Below are 27,769 nucleotides of genomic sequence, written 5' to 3' on the forward strand. Positions count from 1 at the left end.
TCCTCTGGGAAATCCCTTTCAGGCAGGTTACCAGTTGCAGTATCTCATGTGTCTTTTACACCACAAAAAGGTTGCGCACTGGTCACAGTAGCTACTGTAGCTACTGGGCATACATTTTTCTACTACCTTTAAACGAAGAATCTGTCCAAAATCTATGTATCAATAAACCAGCAGCCGACTAAAAACTCCAAACTCAAACCAAACTCAACTCTAACTCAAAACTAAACTATATTTATATAAATATATCTATATATGCTATTATGTATACGTAGTATTTAGGTCACAAAACCTCATGTTAATAACAATAAAAAAAATTTTAATTACCCTGCGCCACTCGCCTCACTCAACTACAAAAATAACCAAATGCCACTCGTATCACTAACAAAAAATACAAATGTTGTTTCTTAACAATTAAATATAAATGAATGTAAACTCATATCCAATTGAACTCGCTCTACTAGAACAAAATATATATATATTTTAAAAACAAAAAAAAACAACTTTGCCCGCCCGCCCCCCTAATAATCCACTAAATGTCGTAAATGATTTGCTCCTCCTCTGCTTATTTAATTGTTGTGTAACCATTAGCTGTGTTCATTCGCCAACTCTTTCAAAATCTTACTAATTATCTTCTTCTCTATATTAACTTCCCATTCCACAAAACAAAAACATAAATGAAAACTTTCCAGATTGACTATCACCGCATCGTGTCCAATGAATCTGCAATATTTTCCAATGGATCGACAGCTCTGTCACATTGAGATCGAAAGCTGTAAGTACTATGGATAATTTCTTTAACAAATTAAATTTACCAATAAAGAAAGGCAAAAAAAACAAAAACTTATTAATATCAATGATAAAATTTGAATATCGATATAAAACAAAATTGTAAATGTACTTGCAAATCGATAAATATATACATAAAAATATATATGTATCGATAAGAAATGAACTCATTCAGAATATGAAGCACTTAATCAGTAAAAACCCTAAACGTGGTCAAAGTAAAGTGCCGATGTGCTTAGTGCTGGGTAACACTCAACTGCCCCGACCATAACGATAAATATCGATAGTTCTGTTTTATATCTTATATATATATTTACAGTTATAGCCCTTAGCTAACTGCATCCGCACCAAATTTTGGCCACTAAGCTTAAGGCCGCGCGCTGTTTGTTCAGTGTGGGCAGAAAAAAACATTTTAAAGAAAGCAAATAATGAAGCAAAAACTATTAAGATAAGCGCTATAAACACGCAGAGAACATACAACAATACTCGTATACCGTATATCGAAAAAGGAAATAAACTTTAGTTATACAGGGCCCTGCGTACCTTTTTTCAAAATCAAATTAAGGTTTTTTTCTCTGTAGTAAATCGAAAATCGTCATAGCTCTAGATAGTGCTTACTGCGTACATATTTATATACATCTATATATACATACTATTGCCCAAGTTGTTTATGATTTTCGAGACCATTGTTTGCACAGCCGCCAAATCAGTTAAAACTTAATCGTCTAAAATTTTATTCAAGCGATTTATCCAGCAGCCATACAATATACAACTCTTTAATTCTCATGTTTCATTCATGTGTACCCGCCCTTCCAATAAAAATAAAATGAAATCAGCAAAAACAACAACAATCTCGCAGATCAACTAACATGATATATCTATATCGTAACATTAAAGCGAATGAATTCATAAGATTGGTTGGTTTTCGGTCGCCTTCTCACATACAGCAACCGCAGAAGGCTCCTGATTGTGATCGATCGACTTGAACAGAGCCAAAAGTAACCAAAATATAAGAAATACATATGCTTAATAATAATAATAAATGATTTAAAATTATAGCAAGTATCCATATACTTAAAGACAATTCAATGTATATTATAAAACGAACTTTTTATAGCACGCTTTAACACAAAGATCTCACAAACACACACACACACATAAGCAATCTCTATGTAAATACATATGAAATATGATTAAATTCTTTGTCAAAACACTCGCTCACCCTAGTTTTATATCAAACTTATTTAAAATTTAAGTCTAAGCTAATTGTAACACCCCAAAGTGAAAACAATTTTGTTACTATACAAAATAGAGTTGTCATGCCGTTCAGAATAAGTTCAATTGAACAAGTGATGGAATCGGAACTGCTAAATTTATATAGCAAAAGAATGTCTTTTTAATGATGTAGGGAACTAGTGAAACAGTGTGAACTAATAAACCTATATTAGTAATCGTGAACTAGAGACGTGCGCGCTACTGAACTAGTGCACTAGTATATGTAAAATTAATAAACTGGTAAACTGATTTTTGTTATTCAATAGTTCAATAACGGTTCATCATTCATATATTCCTTGGAACTAACTAGCTGTTCATAGTATTGTATGCACTAATTCGACTAAACCTGATCCCTAAACAATTGAACTTATTCATCAAATTGAACTACAAAAATCAACTCTCCCTCACCTTCACAAAACAACAACAAACGAAACAAACAACAATTACAATAATTAATTAACCACCTGCCCCCTTTTTGCAACAACAACAACTACTACTACTACTATCACTACAACAACAACATCAACTATAACTGCATCCAGTTGGTTACACGATGCGAGATATCCGATATTTCTGGAGAGATGGACTGAGTAGTGTGGGAATGAGCAGTGAGGTCGAACTACCGCAGTTCCGCGTTTTGGGACACAGGCAGAGGGCGACCGAAATAAACCTAACCACAGGTACCCTCCATACATTACAAATTCATACCAGAATCCAAAAACAGATCAAAAAAAAAAAAAAAACAACAAATACCAAAACATTGTGAATGAAACACACACAAAACAGTTTTCTTTGTTGTGACTAAAAAAAAATAAAAACAATAAAAACACTTTTCATTATTTTAATTTACTTTCATTATTACGTAATCTGTTTTAATTTCCTTTCAAAAGGGTTTATAGCGCATTTATAAACATATATATCTCTCTCTATATCAATATATATATACCAAACAACATGCACATTTTCTTTAGTTTTGTGTTCACCTATATCGAGTGCTAACTGTAACTTGTTCTACTAACTAAAAAATGTATATATGTATATGTATATGTACATATACATACATCTATATACGTATATACATATCTTGTGTTTCGAGTGTCCTTTACTAACCTCTGTTGTGCCATCATCATATGATTTAATAATAGTATATATATAAACAAAAATACTTAAGAACAGTACGCAGCAGTTGTAGACAAGTGTTAGAAAATGTTGTTAGGCGTGTTTGCGAGTGTTATCTCTCTTTCTCTCTATAAAAGTATATATGTTTTTACTTTAAATTACGAGTTCAGCTACAGTTCTTTTCATTTGGATTTATTTTAGCGCATTTGCTTGGGTAGGCTTACCAACAACAACGACAAACAAGAAAATATTTTCTAAATCTTGAAATTATGATACACATATCAATATTATTCATAAACAGAATACACAAGAGCACCTAATTCTGCCAATTGAGTGTGCTTAAGTGAAACAAATCTAAATATAATAACAAAATAAAATATAAATAAAAACTACTGCCAATAAGAACAAACAGTAGCTTTAAGTTTAGTATTAAAAAATAGCCAATTATTGTATGCTGTAAAATAATATATAAATACCTTGTACTATATTGTATTATATATGATCAACATTTTAACTATACTTATATCTATATAAATGTAAATCAAAAAATATATTTGACAACACTTTAAGCAACAAGTTCTGAATGAGACTATTAATTACCAAAAAATAATAAAAAAGAAAAAAGAAAAGAAATTTTAAAAATGTATGAGAAGAACAAAATTGATAAAACTCACTATGAAATTCTTTTTTTGCCAATCATTAATAGTCTCACGAAATGTATTTTTTGTTTTGTGCATATTTTTCGTCAAATGAACAACCACAACAACAACGACAACAACATCGAACTGCGCCAAAAAAATAAATATAAATTATAACAATCAAATCAACGTAAAACTCAAAAATTTAATTAACCTATATGTATATATATATATATATATATACACTATACATATATATACATATACATATAAATATAAATAGTCGGCTACACGATGCGTGACATACGCTATAAATGGAACGAGGGCCCGAACTCGGTTGGTGTCTCGAGCGAGGTATCGCTGCCCCAATTTAAGGTCTTGGGTCATCGTCAAAGGGCCATGGAGATCAGTCTTACCACAGGTACCTGTAGACGGTTACCGATTTTTTTATAACTTTACTTTTAACTTTATACATACATACATCAATATACATATATATATATTTAAATATATATATATATATATATATATATATGTGTATAAACATACTTATTTATATTTACCTTTATCTACACACATATACATCGTATGTATGTATATACAAAATAGTGCTGATGACGATTTTAACTATGCCTATATATATATTTATAATATATATATAATTTTTGCGTTTTCATCTTCAGTTCGATTTGTTGCTTAAATTTTAACATTTTTTCATTCTTTATAACAACCCAAAAAATATTTTTATAAAGCACTCGTATACTTCTTCATCTACCTAGAACAAAAAGTCGGGTTATATAACATACATATACATATATTGAGCAATCCAATTCCTGAGATTACATTTGAAAATTGCGTCGCCATATGACAAATGCATGAACTTAAGCATAAATATTTTGCTTTCTCTCAATTTACAACCAACGCTCAAAAATGTATCAGCAGATCAGATAGAACTAGAAATGGTTTCGGCATGCCGAATATTTCATATTTTTGCAGATATCCTTTCACGATTCATAGGAAATTATATATTAATATATAGAGTTAGTATATAAGACGGAATTATTGCATTGATCTGTATATTTGGACATTTGCAATCATAGCTAATAATTGGAAAATATATTTTATATTTAATATATTCATTGTTATCCGAATACCAATATAAATTAAGAAAATCAATCGGTTTTAACAGATTTTATGATTGAAAATTAGCAACTGGTATCAATATGATAACACCAATTTTCTTTACTACAGCATTTCATCAAGCGAGTTCAAATAAGACAACTGCAAGAATATACAAGAAAAAATACATTGCTTAGCCCATTACATAGAAAATGAAAATATAAAAGAGGACGAAAAAAGACAATATTTTAATATAAGAGCAAAAAAATGCATGTTAAGCTAGTTGGAATTTTTTCCTTTCTATTCATTTAGTAAAGCCTTTATTTGATTTATTTTCTTTCAAATTTATTTAGTTTCCAAATCTTCATTTCGTCATTAGTTCATAAACAAAATTAAATTATTGGCCCAAGCCAAAGCGAATCAAATTAGCAACTAAAATCAATTGAAAAGATTTTCGTACTTCATACAAAAAAAAAAAAAAAAATAAACAAAAATAAAAAAAAAGAAAACAATTTAATTGAAAAACAGCAAACAAAATCAAACTGAAATTGAATTAGTGACATTTGTGTCATGGCAACCACTAAGAGTAAACTTTATATATATATGTGCAAAAGTAAAAATTAATAGAAACATACGTATATCTTCTATATATCTATATATTGAACACCAATACAAATAAAAAATAGCGATGCTTAACTTTATATGGCTTTTATACCTAGATAATCATCCTTTCGATTTATGCCTGGCATTAACAATATATTATATTTTTCATAAACACACACACACATATATGACTATATTACAGTATTAACTTAGTCACATTTAGTTAATAATACTATAATGCCAAAATTAAATACGCTATCGATATTTTCATTAGCATAACCCGAAACAAAACCAAACAGCAAAACAAAATCACATTAATATTGTAAAAAGAAATACAGAAAAATACACATCTAATAAAATATACTGCAAAAATACTAGAATTTTAAAGACTTGAAATTTTTAAAAATAAAAATCCGTTTTTTGCATAATAATTAGCAGAACCAAGCAAAATCTAACAATATATTTATATATATAGTTAAATATATATATAAAAAACTAACAAGAAGTAAAAAATAGAAAAATATACAAAACGCCCTCCCAAGCATGCTCTCATCTTTAAAGTTTCCTTTCAAAAAATATAAAATAATACATATATAAATCTGAATTCTCGCAGGCCAAACAAAAATAACACAATAATTTTCGCCTTAGGCTAGCTCTCGCTCGTTCTCTATCTCCTGCTCATGTTAACTTTAGTTTTAATTTTTTTAATTCAGTTTAATATTTTTTTTTTTTTTATTAATAATATAACCAAAACATATTCGTCTTAACAGTTTTCAGTCTAGTAAGCGTTAAATATTTCATCTAATTAGCACTTAACACAATTTTGACAATATCTAGTTAATATAAACATACATATGTAGCCCATATTATCATAATGTTATTTTTTTCGCTTTACTACTAATCAAATACATCATCATCAACTTGCATAACTAACACATGAATATCTCAAATATCGAAGCGTTTTATCGATTCATATCGATTTATCATGCAGGCAACCCTAAAGTTCCTACAGTTAAATGCGCTCATCTTTTGTTATTAATCTTAAAGTTTTGCTTTAATTTTGTTTGTTTTTAATAAGTGTTATATATAAATTTATATTTTGTTTAGTAACTAAATAATATGAAATTATAGTGAAACATTTACTAATAATATTTTTACTCTCTGCTCTTTTTTGCTCTCTTTCTTCCTCAAAAAAAAAAAAAAAAAAAAAATACTAACGAATTGTCGGAAATTACTAAATTTTTTGTATACAAATATTAATAACTGATGACTGATGACTTATGACTAATGACTAATGACTAATGACTTATGACTTATGACTAATGACTAATGACTAATTACTAATGACTAATGACTAATGACGGACTACTGATGACTAATGACTAATTACTAATGACTAATGACTAATGAATACGGACAATTGGTAATAAACAGGCAACTATTCGCGTTTAGCCTGCGAAATACAGTTCGTGCGTTCGATGGGCTATTATCTTATACAAATCTACATACCCTCTGGACTGATCGTTATTATATCATGGGTATCATTTTGGCTCAATCGCAATGCAACGCCGGCGCGTGTGGCGCTCGGTGTGACAACCGTGTTGACAATGACAACGTTGATGTCGTCAACAAATGCGGCGCTGCCAAAGATTTCGTACGTCAAATCGATTGACGTCTATCTGGGAACATGCTTCGTTATGGTCTTTGCCAGTCTACTGGGTAAACAAAATCTAGCGACAAAAAATATAAACCTCAACCAAAAAACTAACATTTACCAAACAACAACAACACAATCCAATTCCAAGTAGCTAACATAGAGCACCACACACACACACACATAAGCATCTAGTACGACACACACACACATATATACCCTACATTTATGTGTGTTGCTTTATTTATCCAATTTAACAATTTCTCATTTTATTTTTTTCATTTTTCCTTGGCTAAAGGCTCCCGAACAAGCCGAAATGCCAATCCACTTCTTTAAAAAAAAGAAAAGAAAATAAAAACACTTCGCTTAGCGTTTTGCAGCATTTAAAAAAATACCACAACTACAAATACACTATCTTTCAACAGTCTTTTAATTTTTTACAGCAAAAAAAAACAACACACATACAATAAAAAAAAAATTCAAGTGAATTTTAAAGAATATTTAAGAATATTTTTTACTTGAATTTTTTCAACTTTTTTGCGTAGTTTCAAACTCTATATTCATTTTAAAAACAAAAAAATCAATATATTTTTTAATATGCTTGAACTATATTTAACCAAATTTCAATGTCCATGTATATACAAAATTTCGATCAATTTGTCGAAGAAATATATTTCAAGCACTTATACTACTACAGTCCAGTCCAATGCTCTAACTTTAACTTTCTCTCTTAAAATCCTAACATCTTAAGCAACAACTCACACTTTTACCTACAAAAAAAACTCTCAACTCAGGTCAACAATGAAAAAAAAAAAAACTAAAAAAAAAAAAAAGAAAAATCTCTTTTTTCGTATTTGTATGTTCTTGTTAATTTTTCTTTACAAAGAAACAATGCAACTATCATCCAAAGAAAATGTATGCAAATTCATAGATATGCGCTACCTGAACAGTAGGGGCCACAAAATTTCCAAGCGAAAAGTTTTGCACACACACACGTACACACACCCACACACACAAAGACACACATGCACTCAATACAGTTAGTTAATACACCCGCAGAGCTTATAGTAACTCAAAGCAAAAACCCAACTAAAATCGAAGCATGCTTCTGCAAAAAAAAAAAAAACAAAAGTTTATATGCCAAAAAAAAAATTATTTTAGCTTTAGCTTTACTCGTACTTGTACTCTCGTAGACGCCTCCAGGTTGACATTGTGTTCCACCCAAAAAAGAAAATTACCAAAAAACGACCAAAGCTTAAAATGAAAGTAATTTTTCATCATGATAACTGCATAGAGAATGCACATGAGCGAACACATTTCAACCTGCAATGGTACCCAGATATTAATATACGCCCAGCTTCCACTCAAAAAAAAAAAAAATATATATATATATATATATAATAAAACGCAAAGCCTACGAAACAGCCTACAACTAAAGCTACCTCAACATACTACATACTATATAAAGAAATTTAAAAAAAAAATCTGAAAAACGCCATGAATTCAAAACAATAATGACAAAAGAACTCCAGCCCAGGGGTACGAGCTAAAAACCGAGCGCATAAAAATGATAACAGCATGCCTTGCGTCACACCTGGCTTGAGTCGCGATTGAATTGAATATAATATAATATACATATATAGAAAGAAAACAATAACACTGTATATAGACTTCAAAGAAGAAGAAGAATGACCACGCCTAACAGAAGATCTAAGAATCATACCTCAACAAAAGATATATATAATCATAGATATATTCGAGCATTTGGTTTGTCAAGTCTGTGGCATTTGAATGTGTGTCGCAGACATGACAATCGCAAATGCTAATGCCAAAGCAATAAATATCTATATATGAAACAATTTGAGGTTAGGTAAGATATGTTAGCTGTTCTCTATCCCATATGCATATATATATTACAGCAAAGGCCCTCTGAAGCTGGGTAAGTAAACTTGTTTCGTTTAAATGTTCTATGAAACTCTATACTCAACTTCCTCAACAAGTAAAGAAAACAAAACAAATATATACCCAATTCCAAGATTAAAGTACATAGAACTTACAGTGTATGTGGATCTCATATTGGATCCCTGCATGTCCTTTCTATTTAATGAGTCCCATAACCATACACAATATATGACATAAAACGAAAAGCTGGAAATTGTGTGTGTATGTGTGTACATTCCATATATGTAATATACATATATGTATATGAGGATGTGACCTTCCAACCCGCCCACCGAGAACCCCTACCAGAGGCGATTGTTCAATGAATTTGCATTTGAGGCACGCACATCAACATTTTCCTTGAATGATGGTTTCTCAGACTGCAGATATAAAAAATTTTATACATAAATCATTTGGCTAACAAATTAACCTGTATTTTATATATATATATGATAACATATATATATATATATATTCGTTCACTCATTTCAAAACAACAACAGCAACAACAACAATAACAGCCACAACAACAATAACAAATACAACAACAGCAACAAATAACATTTGCAGCAGACAGACAGAGATACTGACAAAGCACACACACACACATACACATACACATACACACGCATACAAACTCGCACACTCACACTCTCACACACACACACACACGTTTAGCCGTTACACCTTTATTGCTCTCTATCTATCTTACTCTGTCTATATTTACCTCTCACACACACTCTACACTTGCTTTACTCACAATTTTTTTTTTGTTGCTTGGCTAACGTACAGAATATGAAATTTATTCAGTTTTTATTTCACTACCAACTACAACAAGAACAACAACAACCACACATACAAGTGACGTTGCTTATTTATACCCTGTACCTTGGAAAATTGAGGAAAATTAGCAAATGAAAAATTTTACGTTTGTCTACCTTAAGCGACTCCGTCCGTTTTTTTTGTTTAATTTCTAGTTTCTAGACCCTAGATCAATGCCAATATATGGAATGAAATATCTATATCAATCAACTTTCAATTTTATTTCTTAATGGTTCCAAAATGGGCATACTTCCAATGAATCAACTACACAGAACTCTACTAGTTTCTATATATTTTCTATTTGTATATCCAAAGAATCTAATAATATACACAACATTCAGAAACTTCATTTCCAGCCACTATAAGGAATCTAATCCAATTAGAATATTTCTTCAACATCCCTTTACCCGTTTACCCATTGCTCTTTAGAGCTTCTGTAAACTCTTTGCAATTATTTTCCCTCATTTATGCCAAGAATAACAGTTAAACAGCCCGGTACAGGGTATCCAACAGTCGGGCATTCTCGTCTGCTTTTTTTTACCCGTAGTGCTTTTAAACCCGTAACCCCAACACTTTTCCACTTTTGATTTAATATGCCAACCCGAAGACAAATTCATGTACATATATTAACATATATCCAAATTTTTCTAAGTCACAAATTTCTTATTTTTTTTCTATTAATCTTTCTTCACATATATGTATGTATATATACATATGCGTATATAATTGCATAACTATTTGTGCACACACATATGTATATGCATTTGTATATATATGTATATCTATATGTGCTTTTGCGTACATATATAAATGAATGCCAAACAAAAAAATTAATATTTTACAACAACGCTCCATTCTCCCTCCATTTACCGTTCCAAAAACCGTACTTCAAAATTACCAAAACTGTGCAACAACAATTCAACTATCTGACAACAACTACAACTACAACAACAACAACAACTACAACAACAACCACCACCAACAACAACAACAACAATTATTCAACATCATCAAAAATCTCATCTGGAACGCGGACTTGATTCAAAATTTTTAACTATGCATCCGCATCAAAATCCCCAACAACAACAAAATTTCCTCCCCACACACCACGTACCGCCCGCAACCGATCGTTTTGAACCATTATCAAAATTCTTAATCGCAATCAATTCAATTCTCTAAAACAAAACAACTGACTCAATTCGAAACTGTATCCACTATCCAATATATATCATATCGCAATCGTAGAATACGCCACCGTCGGCTATATGGCAAAACGAATTCAAATGCGAAAACAAAGATTTATGGCGATCCAAAAGATAGCTGAGCAGAAAAAGCAACAATTAGATGGTGTGCAGCAGCAGGCCAATCCGAATCCGAATGTCGGAGGCGGACCCGGTCCTGAGCATGGACATGGGCATGGTCATCATGCCCACAGCCATGGTCATCCGCATGCGCCCAAACAAACAGTGAGTAACCGCCCAATCGGCTTTACAAATATCCAACAAAACGTTGGTACGCGCGGTTGCTCGATAGTGGGACCCTTGTTCCAGGAGGTGAGATTCAAGGTCCACGACCCCAAGGCACACTCCAAGGGCGGCACTCTGGAGAATACGGTGAATGGTGGCCGAGGTGGCCCCCAGCCCCATGGACCCGGCCCGGTACCCGGCGGTCCTGGCGGACCCGGCGGCGGTGGTGGCGGAGGCGGCGGCGGCGGCGGAGGTGGCGGACCTCCAGATGCTGGCGGCGACCCAGAGGCGGCCGTGCCAGCACATCTATTACATCCGGGCAAAGTAAAAAAGGTGAAAATCCCCAATTATAAATATTTAAATATCAAATATCATATATATTTTAATGAGCATCCATAAAGTGGGAAAGTAAAAGCATGCGAAAAATCTTCGCATAGCATAAACGAATTCTTTTTTTGTATATTTGCCCTATATATAATGTATAATATTGATAAACCTTCTATTATATCCTCGCAGGATATCAACAAACTGTTAGGCATTACGCCTTCGGATATTGACAAATATTCGCGCATTGTGTTTCCCGTGTGCTTTGTTTGCTTCAATCTGATGTACTGGATTATCTACCTGCACGTTAGCGATGTCGTTGCCGATGATCTTGTCCTGCTCGGCGAGGAATAAGCGGCCATGCCCCCTAAGGGTGGCGCGGAGCCGGAAACGGAGCCGGGCCGGAGGCAACAAGTGAGACAACAGCGCACGAGAGAGTTAAACTGTGCAACGCGCTGAAAAATAAAGTAAAAAACAAAACAAACAAAAAAACAAAAAAATCATTAACCAAAAGTAATTTTAACTAGAGATATGGTAAAATGCAAAAGGCAACATATTATTGTTAAATACTAATAAAAATAATAATGATAAACCAAAATGGATGGAAATGACACACATATTATGGACGAGAGCAAAGAATATTGTTAAATAGATTTACGCAAACTAAAAAAAAAATAAGGAAAATAAATAATTATATAGAAATATATAAGCATTAATAAGAAGAGGAGAATGCAAAAGAACACGATGAATAATCAAAAGCAGCAGCGTTTAGCAAATAGTAGAACAAATACAAACTGAAACAGCCGAAGAAGCAGCAAATTAATTAATAATTATTAATAATTAAACGACAGTAAAAAGAAAAAAAAAAAAAAAAAAACGATAAGAATAATGAAAGAATTAAGTAAAAGAAAAACGGAACAAATAGCAAAAATTAATACACAAAAAAAAAACAAAACAACAATGAAAGCACAGTCAAACTAATTTATTTCCGACTCACATAATTCCAATTTTAAGGACACCCAATGCAATTAAATATATAGAAAACGAATCATATAAACAAGTTAATAAATCAAAATGGAAAAAGTTAAAGAAGAATAGCAAATTATTTGAATAGATTTTATTGTTTCTCAATTCATTTTCAAGTTTGAATGCCATGTATGTGAAAGCCACGCAATATCTACAATATCTAAGCCTGCCTCAATTAGTTTATGGTTTAAGTCATTTGTCCGTTTCAAAATCAGAGAGTAGGAATATGAATATTCTGCAATACTATATTTGATTAGCTAGCTCTACAAATAAGTCTGTCATTTTTACTACTACTTCTCGAAAGAGAGACTAGAATATTGCTGTATGTCCGTCCGTCTGTCTGTCTTTATGAATGCCAATCATTTCTAGAAAGCCTATTTTCTACTCTGAAAACTAAAATCCTCTCATCATTTCTTCACTACATACCTAGACTCTCTCATATTTAACTTAAAGTCATGGCATCTGGAGTGCATCTATTACGAGGTCAGGTTATATTCCAGTCGAGACCAAGCCGACTAGAGCTGGCACACACTTACTTATTTACTTTGCCATTACTTCCCCTAAGCAGACAGTCAAATGGTCTTCCTTAATTTAGGCAAAAGAAAACAAACTTAATTTAGTTTATGGTTTATGAAACCCCCTTATATATTAAATGCACAGCTCATCTACTATAATGCCCCTTTAAATATATGTGAATCTACTATGTTTCTTGATTTCTCAAAACTGAACACTTTTTAGCGCTTCCAAGAAAAATGGCCAAATTTTGTAGGAAATGTCGAAGAACAAATTTTGCAAACTAATCAAATCATTTAATTTAAACTACTCGACCATAAATAAATATATATATATATATAAAAGCTAATATATATATATATGTGAAAAGAAAAGAATTTTTAAATAATTTGCACATGAAGAAATTATACAGAAACAAATTACTTTCAAGGGCACCTTTTGTAAGCGAAAGGCATCGGACAGATATATATATATACAAAAAATAGTTGATATAATTCGATTTTTAATACAAATTGATTTTAGTTTTACCAATTTTATATAAAGACAAAAACACATGAACTAAGAGACATATTTTAATTGCACTCTAAAACTAAATCCAATAGATGAGTTACGAAACGAAGGAAAGAACAAAAATAGCGATATATACATATACGTATATATATGTACACAAATTTGAATGAAAAAACTGCCTAAACAAGAACTTAGACACTAAGCAACAAACAAAAACCAAATGAAATACTAAGTATAAGGTGTTAGACGTTAGTTTAATTGGGGAGATTTATAAAATATTTATTTTCCACAGAGGAAGAGAAACAATTGTAAATAAAACTCAAGAAACACACACACACACACACACGAAAAGTAGGAGCAAAACTTCGCAAAAAGTAAGTTAAATTAAATTAAAAAATATATATAAAAAAAAAACAACAATTAAAACAATTAATTAAATATTAGTTAATGTAATTACAGCTAGTCAAATACAAACATGTTCAAGCAGTCAATAAAAAGCGCTAAATCTAGCTGATAAACAAACAAACATAAACAATGCACCATTTAAGCTTAGTAAAAGACAAATACAAAACACACACACACACACTAATACACATACATACGAACACATATACACACACATACATACATACATATATTTGAAGTTTTGGTAAAGTTCCTCAATGAAATTTTTCATTTTAGTTCAAAATGTGAATTTTAAGTTTGTGAATACCAAAACCTAGCACAATACTGACTAAATTTAATGATAATTAAATACTATATCAACGTAACGTTTTAATTTCTTAGCTATGTTAAGTCGAAGCTGAGGCAGCGCAGGTTTTTTGTACAGTTTAGCTGAGAGTTATATATTGATAGATATATTATATATAGCTAATGCTGAGGTATACACCATATGAGTAGCAACTAAAATATTTATGTATATGTATTATGAGCATAACTATTATATAAATACATAACACACACAGACACACACACATACACTAACACACTCACACATCTACATATTTATATGAATGTATGGATGTACTTTATGCAATGAGTATATACAATAACATAACGTATTTAAGCACCTATATGTAGCACGAGTTTTTTATATGTAAACCAAAACAAAACAACAAAAAAAAACAAAAAAAAAAAAACGTGAGAAGAAATAAACAATTAATTTTATATAGACTATATGCAAAAAGTACTCCCATAATAAGGTACACTGGCAGTTATAAGCAAACAACAAAAATACACAATTCTAGGCGCAAGACTGTCGATAAAATGAGGAATATATAAAGTATATATATAGATCATGGCATATATATATATATTAATCTACACAGTCAACAATGAATGAAAGGAAATACTCTATATATATATATACATACACTTAACCTAAAACATACCCTAACTAATAATAATCTGAATGTAACAACAACAACAACAAGCGAAAATTACTTTATTAACTTTCTAGACAGACAAACACACACACTCCAACACACACACACACACTAATACACTCGTAAAAGTGTAACCAATTGATGAAATTTTACCTAGATTTTTGTATTGAACCAGTTGAGCCAGGTGGTACTTAGCTACTTAGGATTTGACCTAACAAAATAAAAAAGCAACTGCAATTGATTTACACCAATAAATAGAAAAAATTAATGAGATAAGAAACAGCAAAGTTAGTAGAAGCAGCAAACACAGTGAAACAAACAGAACTCAAATTTAAGCTTAGACACACAAACACACACAGAATTTATTCAGAACACACTCACCCACATACACACACACACACACAGACTTAACTCGACATCAAGTGAAATCGGTGATAACATGAATATATATAAGTATAACTGGGCATATACTATATATATATATTTTGTAGCTATACAGGTGTCGGAATTCAATTATATATATACATATATATATACGTATGTATATAACCGTGCGAAAAAATAGTTAAATCAAAATGTTTCTAAATTGCGTTAAGTGCGTGTTATGTGAAAGGTTTAACTGTAACGATAACAACAGCAAACCGATTACAAAATCGATAACAACAACAAATAGCTGCTCAACGGTTTCGGAGCGTATTTCCAAAAAAATAAACTTTAGTTATAAATGAAGAAGAAGAAAACAAACAAAAAATAGCTGAGAATTTTTAAATAAACAAAACTAATTAAGTTAATATATTTACTTTTCGTATTCTTTTTTACTCTACACCTAGTTAACGGTATCATTTGTCGAGAATCGAAAATTGAAAACATTTAGTTTGGCTATAGTGAAAATTTTTTAAATGGAAAATGTTTAAGAATATTTATAAAAACAGCAAACAAAAAAGGGAAAAAGAGGAAATAAATCTAAAAGCAAAAAAGGGCAAAGCATTTAGGACAAATAATGACACAAGCCCCGCAAAAATATACACAACAATATATATATATATATATATAAATATATATATATATATAAAATTAAATATAAAAAAATGTTTGAAGCATTTTTGGTGCCGTTTTTTTAGAGAGCGGCACCAACACACACAAAACAAGAAACAAAAAAAAAAAAAAAAAAAAAGATTATGATAAATATGTATACATATAATGAGAGTTGTATGTGCATGATGTAACAATTACATCATGTATGTGCGTAATGATGTATAAATACAAATTGTATGTATATTATATATGTATGTATGATGGTCTCAACAAAATGAAATTCTAAAGTATATAGATAAGCAAACGAAAAACAGTTAAGAACTTAAGGCATTTAGTTAAAGAAGAATAAAATCTAAAACACACACATATACACACACACACACATAAACGCACACCCTTCATTAAAAGCGCACCAAAGAAAAAAAAAAGGAAAACAAATTTTTTAAATGCAAACCAAATATATAATAATAAAAAACAATTATAATTCTTTAAAACATATATAGAAACAATATAAAATAAAATTTAAAAAAAAAAAATCAATTGGATAATTGCACAAAATAAACTGCAAAATGAAATTGAATACTCAACACACATGCATTAACACACACATACACACACACACATACTTATGGTTGTACATCTTTTTGATTACCTTTCAGTTGAGCACAAAGTTTAGAATTATAAATAATTATACAACTTAAGTCTTGTTAACTAAATGTTTAATTTGATTTGTTGCTCAATTATTGTTAACAGCATACCATCCTTAAAGATGAAGAAGAAGAACAAAAAACGATGCAAAATCCTTAGCACAACTCGCTGCATTTTTGTAGTTTTCTTTCAAATTTTCTTCAAACTCTTTCACATCCATCTTGAGCTGCCATTAACCAGCTGATAAAATGTATCTATTGTTATTATTTTGTTTATCCGTCCATTAATAAAGTTCCTAATTGCAATAAATGAACGATTTGTTATGATTAACAGCAGTCAGCGAGAAAAACTCGAACTCTCTAACTCTAACTCTAACTCAATCTCAACTCAACTCCCACGGAGCAGTCAATTCTCAATTTGTCTTATGATCACTTTTCAGTTTCTCTCATCTCATCTACAGCTCGAACTCTCGTCAATTATATTTTCAAAACTCTCTCTCTCTCTCTCACTCTCGCTCACTGATCATCTACGTTTGGTTATTTCCTCCCGATGCACGTTTTTGTTGCTCAATCAATAAACAATCCAGCATAAATACCCCAGATGAAATCGTAGTTAAGCCAGCATTATGTAACTGTTCAATGCATAAAAACAAAATCCAGAAAAGAAAAAAAAAATGATAAATATTATAATGAAAAATAATTTAAAAAGTAATGAGTATGTAATGATTGATCACTGATCACAAATTTTGACTGTGTTAATTTCGTTATATAAATAAAACTAAAAACAAAACAAAAATTAAAAACAAAAAGGAAACAAAATAATAATATAATGAAATATCTATAGCGTATAAAGAACAAATAAATACACACATAACAACACGCAATAAATGTTACGGAAAGAACAAAAACAAAAAGAACCTATTAACTTAAGTTGAATGCTAAATGAAATGCGTCAAGTCAAGACAATGGGAGAACATCCAAAACCAAAAGCAAAAGCAAACAAAAAAAATGAAGATAATTATTATAATATTGCAAATGAAGCGAATACGAATAAAGATATGAAGAAAAAAATTATATTGGAAATTGTTTTCTTCACAAATTATCAACACATGTTTCTGAAAACCTAACTGGAAATTCTTTGGCAGAGTCGGTACACAAAATATTCGATTTTGATAACACAAAGGTCGCTGTTTAAGCTGAAACTTAAGAGGACAACTCTACGCTACGATTGAGGTGATAAAGACGTTATCGAAGGATCAACTGAACAAGATCACAAAAAGTGATTATTTTCGATATGTATATAAAATGGGAATGGCTTACAGCTTAAAGCTTCAGAATCTTATCATTGTTCTTGAGCATCCTCTATAAACTATATAATAGAATCCCGATTGATATATTTTATTTCAAGTTCTTTATATTGCTTACCTACTACTTTCACGCTTCAATAAAAGCTCGAATATTTTTTACTGTTTTGAAGTGTTAATTTATTGATTAATCCATTAAACAGAAGTTTTGCTTATGACATGAACTTTAATTGTTTCACTGGTATATTTAATTTATATTTATGTCATATACATATATACTTATATATGTATATATATATATATATTATTATTTATATGAACACTAAGAGAGTTGCTCATATCCGAGTATTTTAACTAGATGATTCGCGAAATTTGAATAGGCATTTCAGGTATAGTATAAACCAATCAAATATATTTGAACTAAATTGCTAACACATTGAACTAATTGATGAAGACCACTTGTTCTTCTTCTTTTTTTTTAATAACAGTGTACAACAATATACAGTACCGAGCAAAAATGAGTGAATGTTTCACAACTTTGACTTTCATCACGCATAAAAATTAAACCATACAAGCAAATCAAGATTTGTTTTTTTTGGTTGTTTATTAGTTTGTTCTTAACACATAACAAAAACTGCAAGGCTGAATATGCCAAATTCAAAGAGTTAGAAATCAAAAACAAAAAAAATCCACATAAACTCAATTTTGCACGTTTAAAAAAAAATTAATTAACTAACAAATTTTAATATTTTGTCCAAAAACCCTTATTAGCAATAACTTTGTTGATTCTGTTCGGCATGCTCTCAACCAAACTGTGAATCATTTCGCTTGGAATTCGCCTCCACTCCGCCTCTACGCGCTCCCATAAGTTGTCTATGCTCGTTGGGGCTGCATCACACTGCCCTAGCCATCTTTTCACTATTGACCACAGATTTTCAATAGGATTGAGGTCGGGACTCTGTGCTAGCCCATTTATTAGGCTAAAACTTTGGTTTCCAATCCATTCCTTCACAATTTTGGCTGTATGTTTTGGATCCCCATCTTGTTGAAAAACCATTTCATTTTCGGGATAAGCACATTTATCGATAAAATTGGGAAGATGGGTTTGAAGGATATTCATGTAATCTTCTTTGCGCATTATGCCTTCTACTCTATGTAAAGGACCAACGTTCCACCAAGTAAAGCATCCCCAAACCATAATGCTGCCGCCGCCATGTTTGACCGTTTGCTTCACATGGTGTGCTTGAATGCGTTCCCCAGGTCTGCGCCAGCAATATTGCTTTCCATCTGATTGGAAATGGTTAAGTTTTGATTCATCCGACCAAATAACTCATTTCCAATCATCGATGCTCCAGTTTTTGTGATCCCTTGCAAATTTCAAACGCGCCTTCACATTCTCTTCTGACAATGCAGGTTTGTTTTTCTTAACGAATGGGACATAACCGATGCCACGAAGTGCTCTTCTAGCAGTCCATTCGCTAACATTTTTATTAATTGCTGGAGAAGCACCCTTTGGTGCTAGCAGCTTATTCTTCCTCATTTCCGACATCATTATAAGAGCATCAGAGTCCGACAACAGTTTTTTGCGACCTTTGACTTGAGTTTTCGGAGTCAAATTTCGTCTCTTTTGAGCTGCGATCACTGCGGAAACCAAAGTTTTAGCCTAATAAATGGGCTAGCACAGAGTCCCGACCTCAATCCTATTGAAAATCTGTGGTCAATAGTGAAAAGATGGCTAGGGCAGTGTGATGCAGCCCCAACGAGCATAGACAACTTATGGGAGCGCGTAGAGGCGGAGTGGAGGCGAATTCCAAGCGAAATGATTCACAGTTTGGTTGAGAGCATGCCGAACAGAATCAACAAAGTTATTGCTAATAAGGGTTTTTGGACAAAATATTAAAATTTGTTAGTTAATTAATTTTTTTTTAAACGTGCAAAATTGAGTTTATGTGGATTTTTTTGGTTTTTGATTTCTAACTCTTTGAATTTGGCATATTCAGCCTTGCAGTTTTTGTTATGTGTTAAGAACAAACTAATAAACAACCAAAAAAAAACAAATCTTGATTTGCTTGTATGGTTTAATTTTTATGCGTGATGAAAGTCAAAGTTGTGAAACATTCACTCATTTTTGCTCGGTACTGTATAGTTAAAGAAATCAGAAAACATACGTATATATTTATGTGTATTTGAAGCAAACTAGATGATGAGGAATTTGTCTATGCAACAATTCCTAGTGCTAACAATGAGTATTTATTTGTTGTTGTTTACTTTTGTTGTCCTTTCCTTTCGCAACAGAACTTTAACTATGAGTAGAAATTGCTTTTGGCTGGTATTCGTACTGTTAATAAAGCGTAATTAAAGTATACATATATATTAAATTTTGTCTTTTAACTAGTTTATGTTGACTTAGATATATACATACATTTATATATATATATATATTGCTCGATAATAAGCTGATATTCGAATATCCAATATCCAGAGATTGAGAGAACTACAACACCAGCATAACAATATACATACATATATAGTATATATATACATATATAGGAGTCTGTTCTATTGAGCTGTTTACACTATGGCATCGTTGTATTAGATTATTCTTTGTATTAGATATATCGTATATTGTTTATTGTGTGAAGACCCGTTCTGTTTTGAGTGTTTGGTGTCTGGTGCTGTGAGTATTTCAATACAGTGTGATTCTCAGCTGTGAGCGCTTCGGTTATAGTCTCCATATATAACATATATGTATGTATATATATAGATAGATCGTGCTCAATGGTATGTGCCCTAGTTTATAACGAACAACATTTAATTAGCCAGGAATTTTGAATGGGCCTGCGGCGCTTAGGCATTCGATTCCTTTAGATTCTCTAGGCGTGCCAATTGATTCGAGTCTAGTTCTTCGGGTATGCTGGCTCGACCGCCAACCACCTGTTTGGGTGCTTCAATAACATCCTCTGCTTGTGCCTCGGGGTTCATATCCAGACCGGTCGACTGACCACCGCCACCGCCACCTCCTCCACCTCCGCCTCCTGCTGCTGCCTCGGCTCCACTGCCAGCAAACGCATCATCGAAATTAGCATCGAAATTGGCCTCAAAATCCGCCTCAAATCCCGCACTGGCACCATCGGCAGCAGCTGCAGCAGCAGCAACAGCTGGAGCCGCACCTGCAGCAGATTTCTCAACAAACGGATCCTCAGGCTGCTGCACTACAGCCACCGTCCCATCAGCCGAATCGAAAGATTGATGTTCATCCTCTGCTGATACATGATACTCGGTCAGTGTTATGGTTACAGCAGTAGCCACTTGATCCTCCACCTCGTCACTTTTACCAACATTAACATTACCTTCTTTTGGCGGCTGCTTGTGGGCCGCGATTTTCGCTGCCGATGGCTTGGGCACAATGTCTGGCTTTGGCTTGGCCTTTTTCTCCACCTCCGGTTGCTGTTCCTTCGTTTGCTGCGATTCTGTATTGTCGCTCTCTCCTACTGGTGGGAAAGATTTATCGGCACCGTCTTCAACCATTGGGGTTGCAGCGGTAACAATTATTTGTGCCATACCTAAGTTCAAAGTATTCGCAACGCCCCCCACATTTCCACCAGCGGCCCCGCCCCCAGGCTTGACCAACTGCGGTGGCGGCAAAGACGGCGGCGGCTTCTCATCGTCGCTGAAATCGTCCTGCAATGAAACGTATAGAATTAATAATATATAAAATATATAAAATCAATTAAGTAATTCAAATAAATGGGAAAGGTTCTTCGTCTAGTTACCTCCATGCCAGGCTCTTGTATAAGCACTGCGTTAGCATTAAATATAAATGAGAGAAGAGAGTTTATTTAATCGATTTGATCGCAATACGGTTTTAGTATTTTTTGTTATTAAATTCACACATTTTTATAACCCTTTATCGAGAGAGTAGAGCGACGGGAATACAATTGAAAATTGCAGGGCTCAATTTAAAGGGTACAAGAATCAAGATATTCAGATACATATAAATATATATACATACAAGGATACGGATTTAAACTAAAGGGATTATAACACAAATACCAAAAAAGGGGAACGGATAGGGAATTGCGTTTGGGGGGAGGTCCATGCACATGCTACATATAGTAGACAATAGTCTCGATAAAGTCTAAAGCAAATACTTTCAAATATTATACAAAGTATTTAAGGTCGATAGCTCTTAGAGCTGAAGAAGCTTACGAGTGATAAAAAAGGTCAAAGACGTCAATCGATTGATTGAATATGTATATTGAAGATACGTGTAAATTATAGGGAATCTACCAGGTTAATAATTAATGTTTCAAGTCAGAATAAGTTATACTATCTAAAGATATATATTTGATTATATATATAATGGAATATAATTGATCATTCAAACGAATTCTTGATTATAAATAACAGGGTATTTCGGACAGATTTCAAATTCAGGCTTCGAAGTCATTGATAACGTTTTTATGAAGAATAATTAGAAATATTTGACTTAGATAAAATCTTTTTGCAGTTTATAGTGTTATGGGAGCTGAAGAAGTATCAAAAATGTTTGGCTTGTAAGGGGTTTCAAGATATCTTTCCTCTTGAAATGCCTCCGCTGTGCTTACTTCTCAACTGTGGAAAAGTCAACAAAACAAGCAAAAGGAAAGTCTTTAATAAACATAAACTACAAACTATTCATACAGAAAGAGTTCCAATTTTATGTACAACATTATCAAAAATAGTTAATCGAGAAAACTGGAAGATCAGAGATAGAGAAGATATCATATATAACACATGTATATCATATTTTGGAGTAGAGTCTTACACTGAGCGAAAATAAATACAAATTGTGAATAATACCAAATTCAAGTCAAAAATTGGTGCCAAACAAAAAATTACACAAAGTATTTACTACAAATTAGAGAAAAATAAAGAATTATTGAAAATCTGTTTAATGAATAGTCGAAATATTGATAGATCGTAATCGTAATATATCGAGATCGTAATTAGTAGCATAGCAGGAAACACCAACACACACGAAGAGGAGGAGACACGTTGTTAAGCAGCCTAAAGTACACTGTAAAAAATTTGTTTTTAGTTCATAGTTTTTGTTTAGCTTATTCATTGGCTTGCAAAAAGGACACATAATTTGAGATTTCTGTTTCGATAGCAACGATAAACGGAGAGTGTTACGAAGAATAGTTACAGTGAGTGAAGGTGGAGTCAAGGTGGTGGTGGTGGTGGTTGAGGTGGTTGTGATGGTGGTTTTTTGGTAGTTAGTGGTTGGTTGGTTAGTAGTTGGACGAGCTGCAGTTGAAGATAAGTTTTGGCTACCTCTAGAGAATATAGAAGCAGGTATCAAAAGTACTTCGAGTATTTTTGTTTTAATTTGTTTTAGGTGAAACATAAAAAATATATATGTATATTTATAGAGAGAGAGAGTAAATCAAATATGGATGTGTTGTATAAAGAGAAAGTCTTTGATAAGAGAAAGAGAGAGAGTGAAGTAGAGCGTAGGTAATTTGTTCATATAGAATAAATTACCTGGCGGAGGCATGCTGGGTACGCCGGCGCCATTGGGTATATAGCCACTATCCCGATCTTCATCTAGAGTGCGGGCGGAAGAAACGACGAGAGGGAGAGAGACATATTGTACCATATACCATGTAAACGCGCTCTGGCAATCTCACTCACCTGCTGTGTCCTGTGAGGCAAACATATCCTCCGTTATGTCGGTTAGCTCGTGGGCGTACTCTGGCGGCAATGCGGGCGCTGGGGGCAACGCAAAGCTGGGCGCAGCTGTGGGTGGTGGTGATTCATCGCCATCGCCGTCGCTGAGTGGCTCACCCATCTCATCGCATTCCTCGACGACCAGCGATGGGAAATTGCCAAATTTGCCATCCAGCTCGCCCTCCCACCAGCCATCGTCGACGCCGTGCGCCGTCTTTGTTATGATCTTGATCTTGTCGCCCTCCTCGAAGGTTAGCTCATCCTCGGCGGTGGCATCGTAGTCGTAGAGCGCAATACACCATTCGGTGTCGGACTTGACACGCTTCTGTGGCGCCATTATGACCGACACCTGATCGGGCGATTGCATCGAGTCCACCGTTTGATCTTCGTTGTCAACAGTATAATCGACAGATGAGAATGAAATTTGTGTGCGCAATTGATTGGCAGAACTACCATTGAAAGCCCCATCAGCAGCCGCATCCTGCTCGATGTCCAGATAATTGTGCGGCACATAGCCCTCCTCGCCGCGATAATTGCGTGCACGCAGCCAGCCATCGCCATCGCCTTCGCCAACCACTTCCAGCTGCTCGTTCTCCACAATGGTCAGCTCATCCGGATTTTGAGCCTAACCAAAGTAAGCAAGCAGTAGATTCAAATCTCCTCGATTTCCCTTATATCCTCTCCCACTCACCGTATAACTATAGAGCGCTGTGCACTTGAAGATCGCCTCCTTCGGCTCCGGTACAATCGGCTCATCCTTGTCATCATCACCCTCGTCCCAATTAACCTCGGTTGGATCATCCCAGCCGCTGGACATTTGCACTGGAGCCGCTGCTGTTGGCTGTGCTCGTTCGCGCTCCTCGGCCTCATCTTCGCTGTCGCTGAAGGTGCGATCCCGCGAGAGCTGCTGGTCCTGCTTGGGCTTTGTGGCAGCCACAGCTGTGGCACCGTCCTCCTTGTCGCTGTCGTAGAAGGAATCAGAGCTGGGATTTTCGCCCTGGCCGGAAGCATCGGTGCGCATCGATATGGAGCTGGCGGATCGTGTTAGCTCCTGTACGCCCATAATCTCCGCCTCCTGTACCCATTCGTCCACATTGATGCCGCCGTCGCGCAGACACTGCAAACACGCCTCCGCCTTGGCCTTCTCTGTCTCCGAGCGACGTATCTGATCGCGGAACTCATCGATCTTCGTATCCAAGTCGGGGCCATTTGGATCATTGGGATCTGTACGCTGGCCAGCATCTCGCAGCGACTGGCACAGTGCCAACTTTTTGGCATACTCCCGTATCGAGGCATTCTCCTTGACCACACGGCCGGCCAAATTCTTCGCCTCCTTGGTCAACGTCTCGGCTGCAGACTCGTGCTCGGTGGTTACCTTACGCACCGGATCATTGTCGCATGGCTCAAAGTCGTACTGAATGTGCTGCTTCAGCACCGGATAGAACAGATAGCAACACTGCAGATTGTACTCCCGGGTCAGCTGTTGGGCCTGGTCACGGATCTTGCCAAAGCTGTTCTGCATGGCCGAGCAGGTAAGCAGCTCAGTGCGTCTGTCGAGGATGATAAATGGTAGCTTGGTTAAACGAGAAGCAAATGCAACAGGCAGAGAATCTAGTCTAAGATCTAAGTAAAGTCAAGGCTTAAGGCTTTTCCCCGATCCTTACCCCATTAGCATCAGATACTCGGCAACTCGCTCGAACACATAGTTCTCCATGGTGGTCATTGTCGTCTGCAGGTCCACAGTGAAGTAGCGGTTCTGATGGGCATTCGCTGCGGCCAAACTCAAGATGTAATCGTTGCGAGCGCCCGACGACTTCTCCTCGAGTAGCTCCTTGCGCGACGTGACCCGAGCGCTGTTCTTCTGCAGCGATGTAATTGACTGAAAGAACGAGCCCTTCTTCTTCTTCAGCTTCTCCTCAATGTCTTTGGCCTTGTCGCGCACATCGTGTGCACAGTGCTCCTCGTCGAAATAGGATTTCTTAGTCTTGTCCACGTCGCCGACGCTCAAGTGCAGCTCCTTCTGCACATTGACTATGCCGGCGAGCGCGCGTTTGGCTATGGCCAGCTTATAGTCTCGGAGAACTTTGGCCTCATCCGCTATTTGTTGCTGGAACACCTCGATGGCAGCGAGCCGAGCGCGTGCCAGCTTCTCGTTCTCCTCGAGCACAGTGCGCCAAACGCTCCACATATTCCTGAGGCGGAAGTGAAAGACAGAGAAAGAGAGAGGGAGTGAGAAGAAGAGTAGCCAAAGAGTTTTAGGAAATAGATTATTTAGTGATCACTTACCATCTCTCTTCCATGCCATCCATTTTAATATCGGGTATATTTGGTATTTTCTTATTGAGATACTGCGATGAGATCTTGAGCAGGCCTTCGCTATATGATTTCTCAATAGCGGAGCGCTTGATTGTGAATTGCCGTATATCCTCCAGTAGATCGCACTCATGTTGGTTCTTTAGCTGCAACTTAGCTACCTGTTCCGTGTGCAAATTCTTTAGGAATTTCACATAGTTTCCCTGTTATCGCAAATGTATATCATATATTAAATTTAATATTAATATAAATTAGATCTGATTAATTTTAATATATGCTTTAGCTGGTTTACCTTGCGCGGCGGCGGCTGCATTCTGTTCTAGCTTGGCTACTAGCGCTTGATTTTTGTTTTTTTTTTTTTTTTCAAGCAGAAGCGTTTTTTATTTTTTGGTTTTTGTTTATGGTTTCTTGTCGAGCTTCAATCAAATGCCGTTACATTACCTTTAGTAGCTGCAAATGAAGTAGGGGGTAAGGGGGGAGTTGTTAAAGGCTTGAATTAATAATTGGTTCGAATTGTGAAGCGTGCATCTAAATTAGCTATCTTAAGCACTTTTACATAATCGGGAAAAATGATTGAGAAAATGTTGTGTGAAAATTTTCACAGCATTTCCCCTGCTGATATCGATTTATGCTGCAGCAGCGGATTTTCTTGAGTTAGTTTCTCGCGTAGCTTTACGTTGTCAAAAGTAATTCTATTGCTCTAACACTTTTCTTCGACATGCTCTAGTCACTGGGCTACCATAAAAATTCGGAGTTTTTTCAACTAATTTCTTAGCCAATTGTATAGGAAACTTTTTCTTTTCTCTAGCGTTCGCACAGTTTGGCTTTTGCTCCTGCCTTTGCGTACTTATCGATTTCGATTTTAATGCCGTTTTAACAGTTTTCCAAGCAGACACCGTTAGCTGGCTGCGCGAGAGCTAGCATGAATGGGAGAGGACAAAAGAGCGGGAGAGTGCACGCAATATTCCACTTGCAGAAAGAAGGCGACCACTCTCTCTCTCTTTCTGTCTCTCTCGCACACTTTGCAACACATTCTCTGTTTTTGCTGTTTGTCACAAAATAGGGGTGGGTACTTAACAGTTTCATTCATGGCCTTTTAAAAATACTCCGCTCATGCGCTTAGCCAATCCGAAGCCTAACACGTAAAATGCATCTAAGAAAATTTCTACACACCCACGCACGTTCTTAGCCACTCTAGCATTATTTAAAGCTCACTTCCGACTCTTTCTATGGCAATTCACAATAATACTGAATTATATTCAACAATTGTCATGACTTTTGCATACTGATAAAAACCAAGAGTATGCTCTATTATCAATAAGCACTACATTGATAACAAATTTTTGGTGTTCGAAAATTGATAGGGTCAACGGTAAAAAGTATGCAGTACTTTCATATCGTCTACGCGTTGAGTATAACAATTTCTGTAGCTGTACGCATTAGTGTGTGTGCGTACGATATACGATTTGAAAATCCAATGTAACTGCATCCATAAAACATTTGAAACTATCGTCTCTATCGATATTTAAATCCGATGTAAGTAAAGCTGTAACGGTTGTCGTAAAGCGCATATAAAT

The 27,769-nt window shown here is 34.4% G+C and overlaps 2 protein-coding genes across 28 annotated transcripts in view; one reads left to right on the forward strand and one right to left on the reverse strand.

Annotated features, from left to right (window-relative positions):
* Positions 1-17,545, forward strand: part of Rdl (Resistant to dieldrin) — a 38,472-nt gene extending 20,927 nt beyond the window's left edge. For 5 of the 10 annotated variants that reach the window (XM_018101511.3, XM_018101507.3, XM_089259089.1 and 2 more), the window contains exons 6-10: positions 690-772; positions 4,102-4,239; positions 6,975-7,259; positions 11,203-11,756; positions 11,940-17,545. In XM_018101511.3, coding sequence (XP_017957000.1) covers positions 690-772; positions 4,102-4,239; positions 6,975-7,259; positions 11,203-11,756; positions 11,940-12,101 — 1,222 coding nt within the window. In that variant the 3' untranslated portion in view covers positions 12,102-17,545. Of the gene's footprint in view, positions 1-689; positions 773-2,603; positions 2,742-4,101; positions 4,240-6,974; positions 7,260-11,202; positions 11,757-11,939 lie in introns of all 10 variants that reach the window. The other 5 variants (XM_018101512.3, XM_018101510.3, XM_018101517.3 and 2 more) reach the window with 4 other exon arrangements.
* Positions 17,546-20,227: 2,682 nt separating this feature from the next.
* Positions 20,228-27,619, reverse strand: nwk (FCH and double SH3 domains nervous wreck). Of its 18 annotated transcripts, none has more exons than XM_018101504.3 (12): positions 26,743-27,058; positions 26,485-26,642; positions 26,166-26,395; positions 25,544-26,071; positions 24,571-25,429; positions 24,333-24,504; positions 23,844-24,263; positions 23,694-23,756; positions 21,941-21,966; positions 21,731-21,848; positions 21,518-21,655; positions 20,228-21,427 (listed from the first exon to the last, which is right to left on the reverse strand). In XM_018101504.3, exons 2-12 carry the CDS (start codon positions 26,503-26,505, stop codon positions 21,015-21,017), a joined length of 2,988 nt encoding a protein of 995 aa, XP_017956993.1. In that variant the 5' UTR covers positions 26,506-26,642; positions 26,743-27,058; the 3' UTR covers positions 20,228-21,014. The 18 variants fall into 18 exon arrangements, with proteins under 18 accessions (XP_017956993.1, XP_017956991.1, XP_017956990.1 ...); XM_018101502.3 differs by having other exon boundaries at positions 21,518-21,658; XM_018101501.3 differs by having other exon boundaries at positions 21,518-21,848.
* Between the last annotated feature and the right edge of the window lie 150 nt (positions 27,620-27,769).

The sequence above is a fragment of the Drosophila navojoa genome, chromosome 4 (genome assembly GCF_054131105.1).
Source record: "Drosophila navojoa isolate 15081-1374.11 chromosome 4, UAZ_NAV_1.0, whole genome shotgun sequence".
Taxonomy (NCBI): domain Eukaryota; kingdom Metazoa; phylum Arthropoda; class Insecta; order Diptera; family Drosophilidae; genus Drosophila; species Drosophila navojoa.